At 42.5% G+C, this 19,680-nt stretch overlaps 2 protein-coding genes across 4 annotated transcripts; one reads left to right on the top strand and one right to left on the bottom strand.

Annotated features, from left to right (window-relative positions):
- The first annotated feature begins 4,880 nt into the window (after positions 1-4,880).
- Positions 4,881-5,510, top strand: LOC140581224 (probable E3 ubiquitin-protein ligase DTX3). Its single transcript, XM_072703131.1, is given in 1 exon segment — positions 4,881-5,510. A coding segment is annotated over 1 exon segment (522 nt). The 5' UTR covers positions 4,881-4,988.
- A 3,560-nt stretch (positions 5,511-9,070) lies between these two features.
- Positions 9,071-19,432, bottom strand: LOC111838663 (chromogranin-A-like). Of its 3 annotated transcripts, none has more exons than XM_023801889.1 (8): positions 19,196-19,432; positions 18,652-18,701; positions 17,346-17,439; positions 15,556-15,624; positions 15,120-15,212; positions 12,491-12,754; positions 11,235-11,617; positions 9,071-9,782 (listed from the first exon to the last, which is right to left on the bottom strand). In XM_023801889.1, exons 1-8 carry the CDS (start codon positions 19,236-19,238, stop codon positions 9,696-9,698), a joined length of 1,083 nt encoding a protein of 360 aa, XP_023657657.1. In that variant the 5' UTR covers positions 19,239-19,432; the 3' UTR covers positions 9,071-9,695. The 3 variants fall into 3 exon arrangements, with proteins under 3 accessions (XP_023657657.1, XP_023657658.1, XP_023657659.1); XM_023801890.1 differs by having other exon boundaries at positions 9,071-9,779; XM_023801891.1 differs by lacking the exon at positions 18,652-18,701.
- Between the last annotated feature and the right edge of the window lie 248 nt (positions 19,433-19,680).

Here is a 19,680-nt window from a genome sequence, read left to right as displayed (position 1 = left end):
ATTATGTGATTATGAAAATGTGATATATTCTTGATACATAAAGTATATATTTTCTCAAAATATAATTGATCAAACTCTTCTAAACAGATAATAGTGAAAATTAAACCACAATTAAGCTTTGCAAACTGTGTATTCAAGCTTAAACAAAATTGGGGGTATTGAACAATAGCATCAAGGACTTCTGTTTCAATTTTTCAACCTTGGTCAATTTAACAGGAAACACATATTCAAGGGGATTTCATGCATAAGAATGTTCAATATTAATCTTTCAAATGTCACTCAGTCACTAATATTGAGTATGGCCACCCCTGACACGGATCAATGCGTTAAGACCTTGTGGCATACTGTCCACAAGCTTGTTGATGCCACTCTTCAGTCAGATCCCGAGCTAATTCCTGTAGACTCTGAGGAATATTGTCCCACTCATTAAGGGCTCAGCCTAAAGCGGGTTTCAGACCGAACGCGGCATGCGCTGCGCTTTGCTCTGAAACCCATTATTTTCTATGGCTTGCGTGCCGCAACGGCGGTTCGGCGCAGCGCGAGCTCAACGCAAGCGCGGCGCGCCACTCGGCAGCCTTGTGCACGCACCGCGGTCAAAGTTGAAATTTGTTGAACTTTGACCGCTGTGCACCGTGATGCATTTTCGCACGACCAATAGAATCAAAGCATCGAAGCAGGCTAGTGTTCGGTCTGCCCCTTCAAAACACACACACACACAAAGCGGATATGGAGGAAAAGTTCATCTTATCAGTCTCTGAGTGTCCAGAAATCTACAATGCGACATAATCGTCTTACCGGGACGTCGGGAGGAAGACGACATGTTGGAGAAAGATTTCTCTTGATATAGGCATGCCAGGTGTGTTTTGTTGCTTATTGTTGGCAGTATATATGACTGAAATACCATGTGATAGCTACAGGTTATTTTAGGTTTATTAATTGAAATAATGAGGTATGGTTTTAATAGGTATAGGGCTTCAGGAAACCTCCCTGAAATGACCCTTTGCAGGTTGGGATGTCTTAAAACATATTTTATCTTTAAACTTGACATATGTTCTCCACTTTAATAGAGGACGAATGTAAAAATACCTGGAAAAATCTCAGGGACAGTTATATTAAGGAGAGGAAGGATGTCAGGGAAAAGAAGTGTGGTGCAGGGGCAGAGCAGAAAATAACCTGGAAGTACTTCGCAATCATGAGCTTCCTGGAGCCTTATGTCAGGGAGAGGGCCACCTCCTCCTATATGTCCCCATCCTCACAGAATAGACCCTCCAGTCCCCAGGCTACCTCAGCTCCTTTACCAGCCTGAATCCCCCAAGCTGCTCTCTGGATATGAGGGTCTCATGCACCCACAGCTTATTCTTTCTTGGTGCTAACAGAGCTAGTGCTAGTGCTTTTCTTTTATACATTGTCGTGACTGACCATGGGCCAGGACAACAACAAAATAAGAGAGTTTAGAAAACCACACCTACTTTTTTCATTGAGCCCCACGGCAAGCGCAGTGTGTTGAGCGCATTTGCTGTTTTTTGAGAGGAAATGCCACATTCAGTCTGAAACCCGCTTAAGGCATCCCAGGCATGCTTGATAGGGTTCATATCAGGGGAGCAAGCAGGCCATGGCATCTGCTGCACCACCTCTGCATCAGGAAAATCTCTCATTGCAGCTGCCCTATGTGCTCCTGCATTGTCCTCTTGCAACCTAAAGTTGTTCCCATAGACCCTTCTTGCATGTGGGAGGCGATGGTTCTCCAGGAAGTCCCAGTACACGATGTCATTGACGTTTCCATCCAACTCTACCAATGGGGTTTTTCCTCCATAATGAATACCAGCCCATACCAGCACTGAGCTGCCACCTACTTGAGTGGCTTCCTGGAAGCAGGCATCGCCGCACCATTTGTCTTCCAGCTATATGGTCAAGGATATAGCGGCTCTCATCTATAAAAATAACATGTCACCAGTGCTCAAGCTGTAATCTTCTGGGCTCCGTAGCCCAGCGAAGTGAAGCCACTCTGTGTTGAACAGTTAGGCATTGACACTTGGTCATTAGTCTTGCTCGATAACCATGCTGAAGCAATCTTCGATTTACAGTTTGGCGGGAAATGTTGATCCCATTGTATTTTCTCCACAAACGATGAAGGTGGCTTGCTGGCATTTTCCGATTTCTATATTAAGCAGCTGCTAATCATCTCGTCTTGTAGTTAGTCGTGGGCCTTTGTCCTAGGGTTGGAGCTAGGGTTGGCACTGCGGCCTATGCTTAGGGTTTGGAGCTGTGGTTGCCACTGCGGCCTATGCTTTGGCTTGGGGCGGAGGCTGCCCCTGTCGCCTTTGTCCTAGGGTTGGAGCTAGGGGATGCCCCTGTGGCCTGTGCTCGTCCTGGAGATTTTCATGGCCTCAAATGACCCTCCTCTCGATGATGTTTGACGATTTTACAGACCGCACTCTGTGTTATTCCAAGGAAATCAGAAATGTTGGCCTGTCAGAGTGCAAGCACTCTTTGCTATATTACCAGTGGTGTCGGACAAGGCATAGCCTAGGGAACTTTTTTTTGTCAAATTTGGTTGAAAATTATCAGCCAATTCTGAAAACATGGACTTACTGCATACAAACTTTACGCAGGAAAACGAGAACACCACGACTGTCTTGCCTTTTATAGCGCCAACCAATTGTTAAGCATGAATTTGTTTCACCTCGGTAACTGGGACACAGTATGTAATCATTGCGCCTGGTCAAAGGTGATTACTGATGTGTATAAATAGCAATTAAATGAGGAATGTGTCTGAAAACAAAATTATTCCAACTTTATGGACAACAGTGTAGATGTAGATAATGTAAGATATATGTAAGATCTACTTCTTCTTGGAATACATTCCTCATGGGGTCCAGGCTCCCCACCAATATAAATGGTCAGAAGATGGATTAATTGGAAAAATATCTCTATATACAGACTTGCATGTCCCACTGGGTGGGACATGTTCACCCCACAGACACAAAAGCAATAGTGTTTCCCATTGGGTGGAGCATGGTGATCCCACCCACAGAAAAGCAATAGCTTTCCCAATGGATGGAGCATGTTACATGCACCCACTGAAAAGCAATAGTGTTTCCCTTTGGGTAGAGCATGAGAACCCCACCCACAGAAAAGCAATAGTGATTCAGATTGGGTGCAGCATGGTCATTCTATTCTTGTCCTCAGGCAGGAGGTGCATGAGGCTCCATCTACAGAGCATGAATGGCTGTCCTCCGTATTGTTTCCCATTTCCTTCTATGTACAGGCAGTCCTGCTACAACACGATATTACATCACAAATCTTGTTCTAACATGATTTAAATATTATTACCAAAGTCCTACAGAGTGTGGAACTGGCCTTAGCGAGAAACACTGGGCCATTTCACCGAATAGGTGCCATTTCCTTGTTGTAACTCTTCCAAATTAAACTTAATTTTGTATCTTTTTTCAACTCTGAATCTAATAACACACATATTTAACTATTCAATACATGTATTGGTCAATCTCAGGCAGCTTTTTAATTTTTTTTACAAGGTTTCTAAGCCGAAGATGGTTACATTTTTCTCAGTCCTGTTACAGTACCAAAACTTATGTGACATTTAAAAAGCATGTTTTAAAGCATGTCAACTAATTCCTTTGATTTTCCCTCAAGAAAGTGTTTATTTTTAAAGAAATGGTTGACATGTTCAAATAATCGATATTTATGACAAAAAAAATCACTATACATGCATGCACGTTGTATATTTCTAAAAGATGCAAAGCCATTTTTATCTTTTCAAGAACACCCAAACTGAAATTGATTAAAAATTTTTATCATGTAATTTATCATCAATTAAACAAGTCTATTGAAGTTACAAATGAACTTTGTGTTTAAGAACCGTGTTAAACTGTGTTTACGGAAGACATGCAATACCATGATTAAAAAGCATGGCTCAGAGATTGATCACTAGGACAATAGCAAATGAACTGGTCCAAACTGAAATGAGAATCAAAGTCCTGAATGCATCATCAAATTGCTAAAGCTGGATTCATTTTCATTACTTTTAAGTGTTTTTTATTTATTAATTAGTTAAAACCCAGGACAGAATTTGGGCAAAGTCTATAAGTAAATAAATACTGTAGCGCGGAGGTACCGGTGGGCAGCGCAGCATGTTGGACTTACGCCAGCTTGTAAATAGTTCTCAGTAATCGCTTGTGTCATTATAAAAGTGCTGTGTGTTATGTCATGTATAATTGTTAATGTTTATTGTAGTACCCACTGTGTGTATGAGGAGTAAACGGGGCGATGTGCACGGTGAGCAGTGCGAGTATGTGGATTGTAGTAATACGGGTGTAATAGACGTCATCTGGTGATTAAACCCCGAACTATCTCTGCTGTTTAATTGTTGCAAGAATGGTTTGACGGCCCACTAGTTCAATACTTTATTGTAAATATTAAACTCTGTGTGTGTGTGTGTGTGTGTGTGTGTGTGTGCACGCGCAAGTGAGCCTATTTGCTTGCCTGGCGCCGCTGAGTTACATGAGCAGCATCGCTTACACAAACAGCCGCAGTGCATTCAGGACAGAAATTGAAACTGAAGTATCGATCTCATGACGCTGCCATACCCATGTGTGTTTCGATAGACAGGCAATAGAAGCAGAGTACAAGGTCATGCATGAACATGCTTTATTTGTGATTGTTGCGTTTCAAAATCATACTGCAGAGGAAACCTCTGCTTTTCTCAGACATGTCCTGGAAATTTTAGCTTTTGTGGACGCTACGTTGCTACTTGATCAAAAAAATAACATAACTACTGGAAAGTTATTTGATTCAGAAATCAGCGACGCAACAGGCGAGCTACTAGAAAATGTAGCTAAACTAATAGCTTCGCTACATGAAGCGCCGGTACCGCCCATCACTGCACGTATCACAATACGTCAGCTGGCAGGGAGGCCGAATTTGGTACCTCTCTGGGTGCAGACAGTGGGACTACCTGTACCATATGCATGGGTGAGATTGTGGAAAGAACAACACTGGACAAGTGTGGACACTCCTTCTGTCGGACCTGCCTAGATCAGGCATTCCAGGTGAAGCAAGTGTGTCCAGTGTGCCGCATGGTGTATGGCCAGTTAATTGGGAACTAGCCTGCCAATGGCAGCATGATGGTGGAGCGCGACCCAGACCTGTCGGGACATGAGGGCTACGGCTGTGTTTGTATAATCTACATCTGCAAGTCAAGAGCACCCAAACCCAGGGTGAGGTATCCAGGAACAGACAGTGTGACCTACCTCCCGGACAGCTCAGAAGGAAACAGTTTTATAGGTCTGCTGCGTCGGGTCTTTGAACAGCGACTCATCTTTACCATTGGTACCTCCATGACCACAGTCATGCAGAATGTCATCACCTGGAATGATATCCACCACAAAACCTCCATCTGGGGAGGGCCATGATGTTTCGGCTATCCAGATTCAACACATCTAGTTCGGGTCAAAGAGGAGCTTCGAGACAAAGGTATCATGGCTGACTGATTCCCAGGATGGCAATGGATGCTCCAACCAACATCCTGCTGCTGCTACTGCTGTTAACAGGGCAGATGGTCCACCTGCCCTCATCCTGGCCCACCAACAGCACTTATCCTTGTGGGAATGCAGGTGTGATCTGCACCACTCTGCTATTCTCCCAGGTCTAGTTTTTTAAATTATTTTCTTTTAGAACAGGATTTGCTCCATCCCAGTCCTGCTGGTCAGTGAAGACATGCAAGGATGTCTTTCTTACCTCTCCTCTTTTTAGCATTGAGATATATCGAAAAAGATAATATAGTCCAAAATATAGGCACTAAAATTTTGTAACATGATGCATGTCTGTTTTTATTAACCTCTTTTTTTTATTTGTGGTTATGTTAATAATTGTTTGTTAGTAGTCAAAGGGAAAACAAGTGTTTGAATGTGACTACCTTAATTCCCTAATGGTTTTCAGTTATATGCTTAACGTGCACATGTAGGCGTAGTATTGCAGCAGAAGGCGCCGTCCGACGCCCAGCCGGAGCAGGGGGGCCCGGAGGCGGCCGACACGGACCCGCAGGCGGGACCGAGGACCGGCACCGAGGATCCAGGGGGGGACCCGGAGGCGACCGCCGACCCCGAGCCGGAGGACCCGCAGGCAGCCACCGAGCCACAGCCAGGGGCCGAACGGGCGAGCCAGGGGGCAGGGCGGGCGGGACCCGGGCCCGACGCCTATGGCCCCGTCCCTTACGGGACACCGAAAGGTAATTCAGGGAAGCCCTGAAAAGATATTGTAAAGATATTTGTTTTCCTGGGTCGATGTGGGTTGAATTCTTTGAATTGATACGTGTAACGTTTTGTCTACTACAGATATAATAAATAACCATGTTTATACTGCATAAGAAGATTTGTTGGTAAAATAACAAGAACAATTTGGGTGAAGATGGTGGCGCAGGAGGTAGAGCCTCGTTTCTGCACCAATCAAAATTCAGTCAGATCAGGTCTGATCTCAGCATTGCTGTCATTGTGTGCCCCTCCCTGTCCCCCTGACTTCATGTCCCACCCCTTGTTTTAGCATTCTAGAATGTTAAGCGTTCCCGCCCTTTGTCTCATTCACTCCAAACTTTTCACAGACACACACAAGTTACAAGAGCTGTCAATAAATCATGGTGTGTTCAAAGCAAGCGAGTCTGGATTCTTTCTTTCGGAAGCATCCATCAAATGATGCCGACTTACAGGATGAGCCAGAGGCAAAAAAGCATCGCCCATTTACTCGAAATTACAACATTTCATACATTAAATTCGGTTTTATTTCTAGCGATAGTACCCCCCGAAACCAATCTGTGTCATCTGCCAAGCTAAGTAACGAGGCTATGAAACCGTCGAAATTACACCGGCATTTGGAAACAAAACATGCACAGCTAAAAGATAAATCAGATGACTTCTTCAAAAGAAAATGCGATAATACTACACATATTTCAGTACGTGATTTTCAGAGTGGTAGTTCTTCAGATCTGGTCTCATCTCAGCCTCATGTTGGTCTTGAGCCCATTTTGTCTTGATCTTTCCTTGGTCTTGACCATAAGTCTCAAAATATTACAAGACATATTATCTGAATGGATATGCAAATATACTTCTTTTCAGGGGTGCCGCCAACTCAGATCAGTTGGGTTATGTTTCAACTTTTTTAGGGATGCAGTCACTCAGGGGCCCTTGGAATCGTCCTAACTTTCCCCCATTTTACGGCGCCCCTACTTCTTTCCACTCACTAAGTGGAAAAAAAATCCTGCATTGTCCTCTTGTTGCAGCGCTACAGTGAACAATGAACTACATCTCCCAGCTGCCCTGGCAGTGTAACGCTATTGTATGGCTTCAGAGGGCACAGGGACAGCTGAAAAGATATACTGAGCAAGCAGACCCTTTAAAAATTAATGTGAAAGATGCTGGAAAGATTGCGATTGTCCATATGTTTCTTCATAGGTCTCTCGCACTCAATTGGATTATAGCTTGACCACCTTGCGTTACAGTTTGCATATGGATGTATGTGCTGTCCTGTGCCTGCTTGTCCAGTGTCAGTTCATCTTGAGTGGATATACCTTTGTCTGGGGAGCATTCCCAATCAGGGCCTGCCAGATATGAGGTCACGAGGCCCAGATCTTGGTAATTTTTTAAAGAGCTAAAAATAAAATTTCACCTCAATTTTGAAAAATCAGCAGTTGAAAATATCTGTGGGCCACGTGAATTCTTAATTCAGTTTTAATGTTTTATTAATAGTGTCTGCTGTGTGTATGTGTATGAGACAGAACTAGAGCATTCAGTATCAGCATGACAGAGGATGTGCAACTCACGAACCACACGCACGTACTTCACTGAAAGCTGTTCAAAGTCATGTTGGGTGTTTGTGATCCTGCAGTATTGTAATGGAGGGTGCACAAGCAGCATGTCATTCAGTTAAGCAAAGCAATGATCATTATCTGTAAAAAAAACATTGCAAAACGGGAACCTGCTATAGCGTCTTGAGTTACGATAATTGTATGAAACGTTAAATATAAGCGTAGGCTAGGCTACTCTGGCCATGTTAAAGGCTGGATTTCTTTCATATTACACCTAATGGGGTGCATAAGGCTTTTTTTTAATTAATGACTTTAAGATTAGTTATAATGTTTCACATAACGTCATTAATAAAAAATAATAATAAACAGCTTATGAAGGGGATGGTATCAGTAATAGTGTAGGAAAATGTGCAAAAAACATTAGAAAACTTGCAATTCCTGTCACACAAATCCGTGTAATTTGTTTAGTGCTTTTTTGTTCTTAAATAAATGAAATATAAGATATGCACGGAGCTCCTGAGGGGACCTGTGCAAAAAATTAAAATCATACTTTTGCATGCGCACAAGATATTTTCTCATGTGCATGACTTAATTTTGCATGAGCACGAGATACTTTCATGTGTGCACACAGAAGTAAGAGAATTTTTTTTTTTTGAATAGGTCCCATCAGGGGCTCCATAGATATGGATACAACTCAGTTGCATTAAATTGGTTGTTTTGAAAATACTGCGGTAACTCAGTCAATTTAGTTTTTTTGGTGAAGCAAACAGATGAAGAAACATTCCAGACTGTCTGCCTGAAATCCCCCCTGCTGGCTGGCACTCCGGCACATTATCCTGTTTTCCTGGCCTATCAGTAGACCTGGGTGTCTTTGTCAGGTTTTTATAGAACATTAAACCACACAGGGATTGACAAAAGCACAGCCACATTAGCAATCAGCGAGGAGCTGGATTAACCCTATTCATATGTCAGCACTGTGTTAATGGGGAACAGAGAAGGTTATTATATAACCCACTGGTAGTGTCACTGTCAGTCATGGGAACAGTCAGATAATAATTTCAGGCTCGTTACTATATCACAAGTGGGGTGGGAAATGCCACCTACAGCCTAATAAAATTAACATCCATCAGAGAGGGCTGTACAAAGTATTGCAGGCTGCTACTGTGATACACCATTAGCCCTGGTGTACAGGATATATGAAGAAGCTAAATGAATAAGTATTATCAGTGCAGAAAAGAAACACATACAGATGGATTTACAGGTAATTCCATCTAGTTTATTGATTTTTGTAGATAAATCCCATAGCTCTTAAATACAGTTGTCATTTGCCTATTAAAAATTCTTATTTATTGCATGAGTTTTTCATAATGATTATTTCAATTAATGTCTTCTTAACAAAGCATAATATTTTATAAATAAATTTTAAACATTTGCCTGCAGACTAGATTCATTTCCTACACCCCAGCCAACACAGAAAATCATAAATATCTCAGGATATAAATATAATTAGTGCCACTTAGTATTTTTTGTAGCTCTGCAGAGGGCAAAGATCATTAATGAAGCAGACAGGGTACTGAGGGTGAGGAGGCACAGTGGAGAGGAGCTCAGGGAGTGGGAGGAGCTAAGGCAGCTCAGGGAGTGGGAGGAGCTAAGGCAGCTCAGGGAGTGGGAGGAGCTAAGGCAGCTCAGGGAGTGGGAGGAGCTAAGGCAGCTCAGGGAGAGGAAGGGCCATAGAGGTGAACAGAGCAGCAAGGGGAGACAGGGACAGTACCAAAAGAAATCCCTCTTTCAGCAGCAGCCCGTTTCAGAAAGCCGGAGTGTGTCCATAACGGGGTGCAGAGGAAGAGGAGGGCAGTGAGGAGCGGTCCCTGCTCTGCTCTCAGCCTCTTCTGAGCTTGTGCAGCTTCTGGGCCACGCTCTCCAGCTCCGACTCGATGGCTGCCAGGCTCTCAATCTCCTGGTCCTGCTGGGAGAAGAGGAGGACAGGGGAGAGTACAGGTCAGGGGTGTCTGCACAGGGAGGAATGCAAGCGCAACTACAGCTGGGAGCCTGAGATGTGGAAAACTCAGTATCAGCCAGAATGGCAAATTTGGCCAGGATGGATTCACCTGTTGATTGCTGGGTATACAGTGCCAGTCAAAAGTTTGGTCACACCTACCCATAGAAATGTTTATTTGTACTATTCTCTACATTTTAGAATGATTACAAAGACATCAAACCTATAAAATAATGCAAATTGTCCCAAGAAAAATTTATGTGTTGTGGGCGTGGCAGACAGCTGTCAGTTGGAACTCAGAATGTTGCTTGTTCAAATCCCTGGGTCGGCAGACTGATCCCACCATTGGGCTCTTGAGCAAGGCCATTAACCCCAGTGGCTCCAGGGACAGGCTGACCCTACTGTCTCCTCTATGCCAGTTTCATGAGGTGGCCTCCTGGGATGCTTTTCCAGCTATCGTGAAGCTCCCAGATATACTGAGCACTCATTGGCCTCTTTTCCTTCACTCTCTGGTCATACTCCTCCAAAACCATTTCTACTGTATTTAGATCAGGTGGCCAGGTATGTGATGCAACTAGGGTGACCACCCAATCCATGTCATGAGGGACACTATGAGCTATGACAGGATTTGCAAACTGCCATTCTAACTATTTCAATTAAAAAGACCTGGAATTAATTTAAGCACTGAGTTCTTGCTGTGTGTTGATTGGTTAGTCTCCAATAATCATGCATGTGTCACTAATGTTAAAGTGAAACAGCTGGATGAGTCTTTCAATCAAGGAAACAAACTAGTAAAAGTACAAGACAAACCAAACAATTTAGCCGAGTAGGGGAGCCTTTCATTAAAGTAGTTTGCCAAACCTGAATTAGCTCATAGTGTCCCTCCTGACATGGATTAGGTGGTCACCCTAGATGCAACCCTCTATCACTCTCCTTTGGAGGCAGCTTGGTGTGTCCAAATTTTTGACGGGCATTGTATTTAAGAATGAAGTCTAGACAACATGAGACACTGAAGTGATATTTCAGAAACAAGCTTTTCAGGGTGTGGTATGAAATAACATACTGGATCCCACCGTAACTTAGATGGCCATGTAACTCTGCATGACCCTGACTATTAAGTGAGTAAAACATGAACAAGGTCAGCTATAAGTGTTCAGTGCCGCCTGAGAGACTACAGGCAGTATGTGCTTATCAGGAAGAGGCACCTTAGGGACACAAGACAGCTGCAGGCAAGCAAGCTGTTTACTCCCAGTTGTCATGGACACGGAAAGGCCTCCCCGCTGCTCTCCTGCTTAAGGAGTATCAGGCCATGCTGGAGTCAGATCTCCGCATTTGGCCAAAGCCCACATATTCCTAAAGTGAGATCTCCAACGCCATGCCACATTGCACATGCGCCCACTGGCCCAGGCAACAGGAACATACCTCAGCTTTCCTGCTGCCACTGCCGTCATCATCTCTCCGCTCAGTGGGCTCCCTGCGAGCCATCATCTGGAGCTCCTGGATTTGCTCCTCACTGTCCTCCTTGGAGTGGTGGGACGGGTTGAGCGCCATGGGCTGTTCTCCAGCTGTGAAGGTGTCATCACTTCCTACATCCATCTCAGATGACTTCTCTGTCATTTTGACAATTCTGTTCCAGTGTTTGATCTGCTCTTCCTCATCCTTTTCTTCTTCATCTCCTTCTGCCTCACTGTCCAGTCCTTCAGGAGACCTCTCTGCATCCTCCTTTTTTGCCACCTCCTTCTCTTCTTCCTCCATGTGTTTTCCCACCTTGAGCTCTGCCTTATGACTACTCTCTAGCTTGTGTCCTGTGGGAGAAAAGTGTAGACTGGAACTCGACCTATCTTGGCCTTTCTGGGACATAGAATCACTAAAGTTCTCTTGAGTTTATTTCACTTAGGTTCTCCTTGTAGTACACCAAAAGTAGCCATGTAGATGTTGAATCCCTAATCTGAATCTCCTCAGTAAATTATCAACAGCATTAAATGGTAAGAGTGTTTCTGAGTATTAATGTTAATCTAGAGCGTTCTGAGTTGCCCCACTGTAGTCAGCCACAGCACCTGTTCCAGTGCTCCTATCCTGGCTGCCAGGAGGATCAGAGACTTAGCATTTGCCTGATTGAATTGCAGGGTTTTATGCCTATTTTGCAAGCTTTCTTACCTGGATCTAGTTCAATTTCCATTTATTTAATCAATCTGGTACCCTGCTGAACTGACCAGAATTATAATGGCCCTCAGAATTGCTGCCCCATCCATCATAGTGCTATTGCTCTGCCTCAGCATGTATCTCCCTTTACCAAGCATAACAAAGAGGGCACCAGATTGGCCTGTCAATCCAGTGGGTCTATGATTAATCTTTTTTCTACTCAACAATCTCAAATCTTCCTGGGCACACATTCCATATAGCTGTAGGCACTTATTGCACTATAATAACCCTCATATTTTTTTCAGCCTCTGGTCAGCTACAAAATTCATGGATTATTGCTGTTAGGCCACACGTGACAGAGGTTTGTCACATGTTAATCGAGCTCCTGTAGCCACTGCTCTTATATCATGCTGTGATTTGCTCCGAGACCCTGGATACAGATATCCAGTTTCTGCTGAGCAGACTAATGTTCTTAAGTTAGCTTCCTCTGCATTGTTTATTTAATGGGTAGGGTTTAGCTGGCAGGTTCAACAAACCTGTGTCAGCTTGCATCTTGTATTCCCCTGCAGCACTCCTAACCTGATCCTCTTCAGCTTCCTCAGAACTGGTCTTCCCCCTCTGTTTTGGCCCATGCTTATCCTCCTCCTGAGTTCTGATAACCAACTTTTGGTTTTGCCTGCTCTCCTGTTCCTTGCTGTTTGGCTCTTCAGATGCCTTGCTGGCAAACATTTCCTTCACATCCAATCTGGCCTCCCTCTTCTCAGTTGGAGCAGCCCTCAAAGCAACCAGCATGGATTGGTCTAAGAAGAAGAGAAGCAGTATGGGTTGGAGAAAAAGTACGTGTTTTGTCAGTTGAGAAAATGAAAAGTTGTGGCTATGAGTTTCTAGGCCACAAAGACAAGAGCACAGTGCAGCTTTACCTAACCCACTTAGCCCCCACTAGTGAAAAGCAAATAGGGCAACCAGTAGTGCATGTCAGGGAGGACACTTTGAGCTACTTCAGGTTTTAAAAACTACTTTAAAACTGAATGGCTCCTGTGCTTGGCTAAACAGTTCAGTTCCTCTTGTGCTTTGACTGGTGTGTTTCCTTGATTGAAAGACTCATTCAGCTGTTTCACAATAACATTAGTAACACATGCATGATTATGGGAGACTAACAATAGAGGTACTGTATGCATAGATAGATGCATAGATGCATGTGCTGTGTGTAAGGTAAGACTATGTCTATGAGTGTATTTGTTTGTTTGTTTATTTATTTATTTATTTTGGTGTTAGCTTTTTTTTACTGAATGTTCTATGCAGTTGCTGTTACATAGATGTGCAACTGTATCTAAAAGTAAGTACAGTATAATCAGTCACCCCAAGAAAACTTATAATTTCTTGTTGAATTATAATACAAACTACGAACATTTTTGGTTTAAGATTTTAGCTAAAAGTAAAAAAACATCAGGCTAGCTCTTGACATGAAATATGGATATTTTCAATAAGATATACAAAGACATGATGGGATACTTTTTCGTAACGTATTGATTTTATATAAAACTGAAAAAGTCATTTGCTGTTTTATTATGAGTTTATTTCACTTTGGTTCTACTTGTAGAAAGTCAAAAGTATTCATTACCTAGATACTGAAAGTTCAACTAAGCATAGCCCCAAATCCGAATTTCCTCAGCAAATATTAACAGCGTTAAATGTGCTCCTCGACCGTTACATTACCATTGCTAATTTATGCGACAAATGCTTTGGGAACAGCCTTGTAACAATGGAAAAGTGCTGGAAATAATCACTAAAAACACAGGCCCATGATTCTATATGTTTAACAGTAGATCTAATACGTATTTTCCTGTTAAAACATGTTAAACAAAAACACTGTAGTTTGGAGAAGCAAGGAAAGCAAGCATTAAATACAGATTTTCCAGCTTTCAAATCCATGAATAAAGAGCAAATTGGCGGCTGACCAACAGTGTAACTTTGGATTGAACACTGGGGGGCTTGAAGTCCCCACCCATTCATCCTGACAATATGATTATTTTGGGTGATCGCATTGGCCTGTTCTAGTTATTGGGGGGGATTTACAACCCCCCTGTCCCCCCATAGTTTGCACCCATCCATCTGACCCACACTTCAAATGACAGATTTCGGTTTGTGTTCCACCCACTGTCTTTTCAGTAGCTGGTTATTTGCAAAATTATTGCTACACTTCCAGTTTTCTCAATTATTGCAAATTTGGACACATAATGTTTTCATATCCTCAAAAAATACTAGATAAATACAACCAGGGAGAATAATAGTTTTTACTTATTTAATTTTTTGAATAAACTGATTTTCTAGGTAATTCAACCCAATTAGAGGGCAATAAGAATTACCTGACTAAACACTGCCAGTCTCTAAAACCCTGCAGAGGTGCACCTTCCCATAGAATTGCAAGTGTTCCCTGCCTCATGAAAATTATACCTGATTCATAGACGAGTATCAAGGTTGAAACCATTGCTCACTGATATTGTAAAAGACCCCTCTCATCCTGGTAACAAACTATTTCAGCTTCAGGCAGAAGGTTCCGCAACATCATGGCCAAGACAGAAAGACCCACAAGGAGTTTTTATCCCCAGGTCATTTGACTCCTCAATCAGGACATGCCCCCTCTCTCTACACTGTATTATAGTATATTATTAGTACTTTTATACTATACTGGACAGCAACCTTCTCATGGTCTCATTCTCATCGTCATCATTCCATACAATGCACTTTAGCTTTATAACTGCATATCACACATCTGTAAATCTGTTTCAAATCTGTATTATATTCAATGTTCTATTTAAGCCCTTTTTATTTTTTTCATATCCTTTGTAACTAGTTGCACAGTCAAAAGAGTGGTTCAGGATACATTTCACTGCATGTTGTACGTGTATTGCTCCATTCTTTCTGCTGCAAAAAGGGCTACAGAGTGGCTGCCAGAGCCGTCCTGTATTCCCATCTTACACTCCACCAAATTTCAGTGAAACCTTCCACAATGCATATATATGCACTGTGGATTGTGGAAAGGATGGTCTGTGCCCCAGGTGCACACTGAGGGAAGCGCAGTCTGTGCCGCTCCCCCCACCCCCAACACACACACACATATACAAACACGCGTCACATACACACATGGCTAGGGAAGATTCTTACCTGCTAACTCTCTTGAACCCAGGGAATACCCCAGCATGTCAAACATGTGACCAGCCCCAATCGCATTCTTCTGATTGGCTCTCTCAGTGGCCCCTGTTGATGGCCAAAACAACAAGCGTGTAACAAGCATGTGGATACCTCATATAATCTCATATTTAATCAAATTTAATAAAATGCTGAGTGGTATGTGCTGTTAAATGATTTAAGCTATATTTGATTTCCTTTTGAATTTTTTTAAATGTTTCATTACCTTGAAAGGGTTTACTAATTAAGTATTACCAGTTAAGCAGTAGCAATCAGCTTAGGATAATTCCTTTCTTGGATTGAACATTTAGGGAATGCACACTGTGTTACTCTGCTGGCTCTTTAATGGCTGGTCTGATACATTAGACAGCAGCCTCTTACTTATGACACCAAGTCAGGTTTGAGGTCCCACCTTGAGCAGCAATATCCTGAAGCTCTTTCAAGAAGTTCTGGTGGCGGAGGATGGAAATGAGCCGCTCATCTAGGAAACACACACACAGAACAGAGGAGGGCCTGTTAATCTGTTAGCAAGACTCAGCTATGACCAGTCATTGATCACATTAAGAATTTTGCTTTTCGGTAGCTAATTGTGCTGAAATTTATAGTGAGTGGCTTGGGGCTCTACTGCAAACAGGCAATTAATGAACACAATTGCACTGCTGGGCCTCCGCTTTCTGCTTACCGAGGAAGAGCAGCAAACCCTCTGAAGGACCAGGGGGAACAAGAACTGACTCCCCACATCACCCTACACATGTAGCACTGGTACTTCACTCACCCTGGAGTCCCTCCTCCCTCTCCAGTTTCTCCCCTCTGTCAGAATCTGTCTCCTTTCCAGACTCTTCTGTCTGTCGAAACTCTGCCTCCTTTCCAGTCACTCTGCTCTCTCCTTACTCTACCTCCTCTATAGTTTCTTCTGTCTGTACAAACTCTGCCTCCTCTCCTGTCACTCTTCACTATCCAAACTCTGCCTCCTCTCCAGTCTCTCTTTTCTGTCCAGGCTTTACCTTCTGTCCAGACTCTGCCTCCTCTCCAGCCTCCCCTCCCTCTTCAGTCTCCCTCTGGGTCTCAGTCAATGTGGATCAAGGACTTTCTGCCAAACTGCCCACAAACAGTCAGAGTTGGCCCCCGTCTCTCCCCTAATCTGATACTCAACAATGGGACCCTACAAAGCTGCGTACTGAACCACCTCTATTCTTTCTACACATAGGACTGAGTACCTGTTTTCCTCATAAACACAATAATTAAATGTGCAGATGACACAACAGTGATGGGTCTGATCTAAAAAGGGGATAAGCCTATAGGGAAAAAGTCTGCAAACTGGCAGTTTGGTGCACAGAAAACAACTTGTCATTCAATATCAACAAAACCAAAAACCACCCATTAAACATCAATGATGATAATGTGGAAAGAGTCTCCAGTTTAAAATTTCTGGGAATCCACATCACGGAGGACCTCACATGGACAACCAACGCTACCAGCTTGGTGAAGAAGCCACAACAGTGGCTGTACTTTTTATGGTCACCTAAAATAAACAGCCTGTCCCCCCAACTTGTTTGTGCCGTTCTGTCTTTGCTCCATTGGAAGCATCTTTTTTCACATTTGCAGTGTGAAATACTGGTTTTGTTTGGATTGTCTGCTTATTTGTTTGCACTGTTAATTTGGCACAATTTAAATTTCTAGTTTGCACTTGTATCATTGCATCTTGTCATAATTCATAGCATCACTCTCTCTGTATGTTCTGTCTGCCCTCTGGAATGCTGTATGAATGAAATTCTGTTAGTATCTAACCAGGTGCACAAAATATATAAATATATACAAATAGAATAAATTATACATGATTTATTGCATTTGTATATATTTGTATATATTTTGTGCATCTGGTTAGATACTAACAGCATTTCATTGATTCTTTACCTGTACTCGGCACAATGACAAAGCTGAATATAATCTAAAAAAAAATCCTCCCTCTCCAGTGTCCCCTCTCTGTCCATGCACTGTTCCACCCATTTCCTCCCCATCCTGTTTGGTCTGGATTACATAACCAGCTCCATTGATTGCTCAGCACTGACCAGTGAATCATCTTTGCTACTTCACTCTCTGTTGACCTCCCTTGTCCTCATGCCATCAGTGCCTTAGTTTTATACTACAGTGACAGTTATATTCCAGCTCACAATGACCAATCCCCTTGCTGAAAACCCCTACCTGCTCTCAGGGTGTCCAGGCACTCCCGGCTGACAGGTTTGGGCCCGGGGATGGACAGAACATCAGCAATCACCTCCACGATACATTTCATCACCTGCAGAAATCAGGGATCAAGAGCAGAGGTGGATGTAAGGGGGTCGACACCCCTAGTAAATATATGGCCACCCCTGTAGCCACCCCATATCAAAATAATAAAACAATACAGATTGTTTTGTTTTCTAAAAGGACCCATAAAAAAGCACGGAGTATCATGCCCAAGCCCTTAAATATTACTGGCCCCTGATAGCCACCCCAATCAAAATGTTCTGCAGACACTGTCTGGTAAACTGCTTGTGAACAATGTAATTAACATACAAAATACACTCAATTCTTTTTTTCACACTTGAATTGCATGTGCTAGAGATCAGTACATCTGGAGTTTGATGAGTAGACTTTAGCCTGCTTGTCTCTTAAACCAAAGAACAGAACCAAGGCCAGCCTGCTCTATTGGCAACATAGGCAATTGCCTATGGTGCCATTTCATTAGATGCACATAAGAGTGAGTGAAAAACATCAAAAGAAATACCTCTGGTTGCATTGTATGATATTACAGTTTTAATATTTCACTACTTTTCTTGTTTGAACAGACACGACTTAGCTAGGGACACCTTTCCTCTGCACCAAATGCTTTGTATCCTACCCACATGATCAGCGCATGCTCCCCTCTAACCACTCGATGTATTTTCTCTTTATCTGTCTCTGTTCATGCAGGCAATGCACCCATCAGCATAACAGGTCAGCTTGTCCATTCCTCACTAACTGCAGCAGCACGCTCAACTGATATTGCAGCACTGGCACTGTTCTGTTCCCTTCCACGGAGAGGGATACAGCTACCAGGGCCATCCCTCTCTGTTAAAATGGAGAGCCTGCCAATAAACTGAATCAGTGTGTTTTCATTTGCACTAAACAGCATGTGGGAAACTGTGCCCATGTGTTTCTCTCTGTTATGTAATTGGTAAGAATCAGAGTTCTTAGTATTTTAGTCGAACCCGTGTTTGCCTTAGACCTAATTGTCTCTGACCCCCTTGAAGTAGGCTACATGTAGAGCCAAATCAAACCATCAAGTACATAAAACTGATCCGGAAATTGACGCCATGTGTTTTCTTGGTTCTTTTCCCACTGCCATTTATGTATAGTATATACATATATACTATATATATGTTTTTGATTAATGGGGGTTAATGGGGGTTACAATCCCCTGTCCCCCCATAATTTATGCCCATTCAAAAGTTTAAAGTTAATAATAGTTCATAAATCAGAATCTTACCTTTACGTCATTATTGTCCATGTGATCTGATGTTACTGGTAAAGAAACAACTTCGGGATAAAATATTTTTTTTTGTTAGTGATCATTTTAAATTCCTCCTCAGAAACTTTGGTTTTGATCAGAATACACGGGCCATCTAAAACGTTGCAGTGTAGTTTTACGCAATGACATATCCTGCCAAAAGCGATTTAGATTATATTATATAAACACACTTGACACTGAATGCATTATTTAAAAAACAGTAATGGACCTAATACGCATCTAACCAAAGTAAGTGTATCGTGTTTCACAACGTTTTAAAATATATACATTTACAAATATAAAACAGGAAATTTAATCCGTGTTAGAATGATTATTACATCCGTGGAGTTTTGGTTTCTAGCTCTGTCCTTGGTGCTGAACTGAAAAGGACAGCTTCGCAAAAACGGAACGTATTTTACAGTAGGCAGCGGAACCATTAATTGAAATGCAATCAAATGTCTCAGTATTTCCGACATAATAACTCATGTTATTATGCTCATAACATTTAGTAATATTTACTTACCATAATTCACAATTAATGCAAAAACAACGCATGCCCTTGTCATTTTTGCTGATGAGAGACGATGAGACGTTGTGAAGCACAGTGAATTTCCCTTAATGAATGAATATAATATTTAGATCAGCAGTGCATCTGTGGCTGCATTTATGTGTTTTTCCTTCTTTCTGCAACGTTTGCCTTGCTCCGCCGTCGTCTCAGGTACTGCTTAATGCCGCATCACTCGATTTATATGAATTTGTGGGTAGGAAATGACATCACCGAAAATAAACTGCCCCCCCCCCCGCGCAAACCTTTTGCATATGAGCACCTAAAAGGTTTCACGATCTACAGTAAGGCAACTCGGGAAAATTGTTACTTTGATTCGAACGTATTTGCAGCTTTTACTTCAATTTCATATAAAATTATAGAAAAAAGGGCAAGGTGAAAAATCACTGCATCGCATAACGTATAGTTACTTAGGGTAAGGAACTGCAAAACCCACTTCAATT

The sequence above is a fragment of the Paramormyrops kingsleyae genome, chromosome 19, assembly GCF_048594095.1.
Source record: "Paramormyrops kingsleyae isolate MSU_618 chromosome 19, PKINGS_0.4, whole genome shotgun sequence".
Lineage (NCBI taxonomy): Eukaryota > Metazoa > Chordata > Actinopteri > Osteoglossiformes > Mormyridae > Paramormyrops > Paramormyrops kingsleyae.
This window is presented reverse-complemented; position numbering and strand designations above follow the sequence as displayed.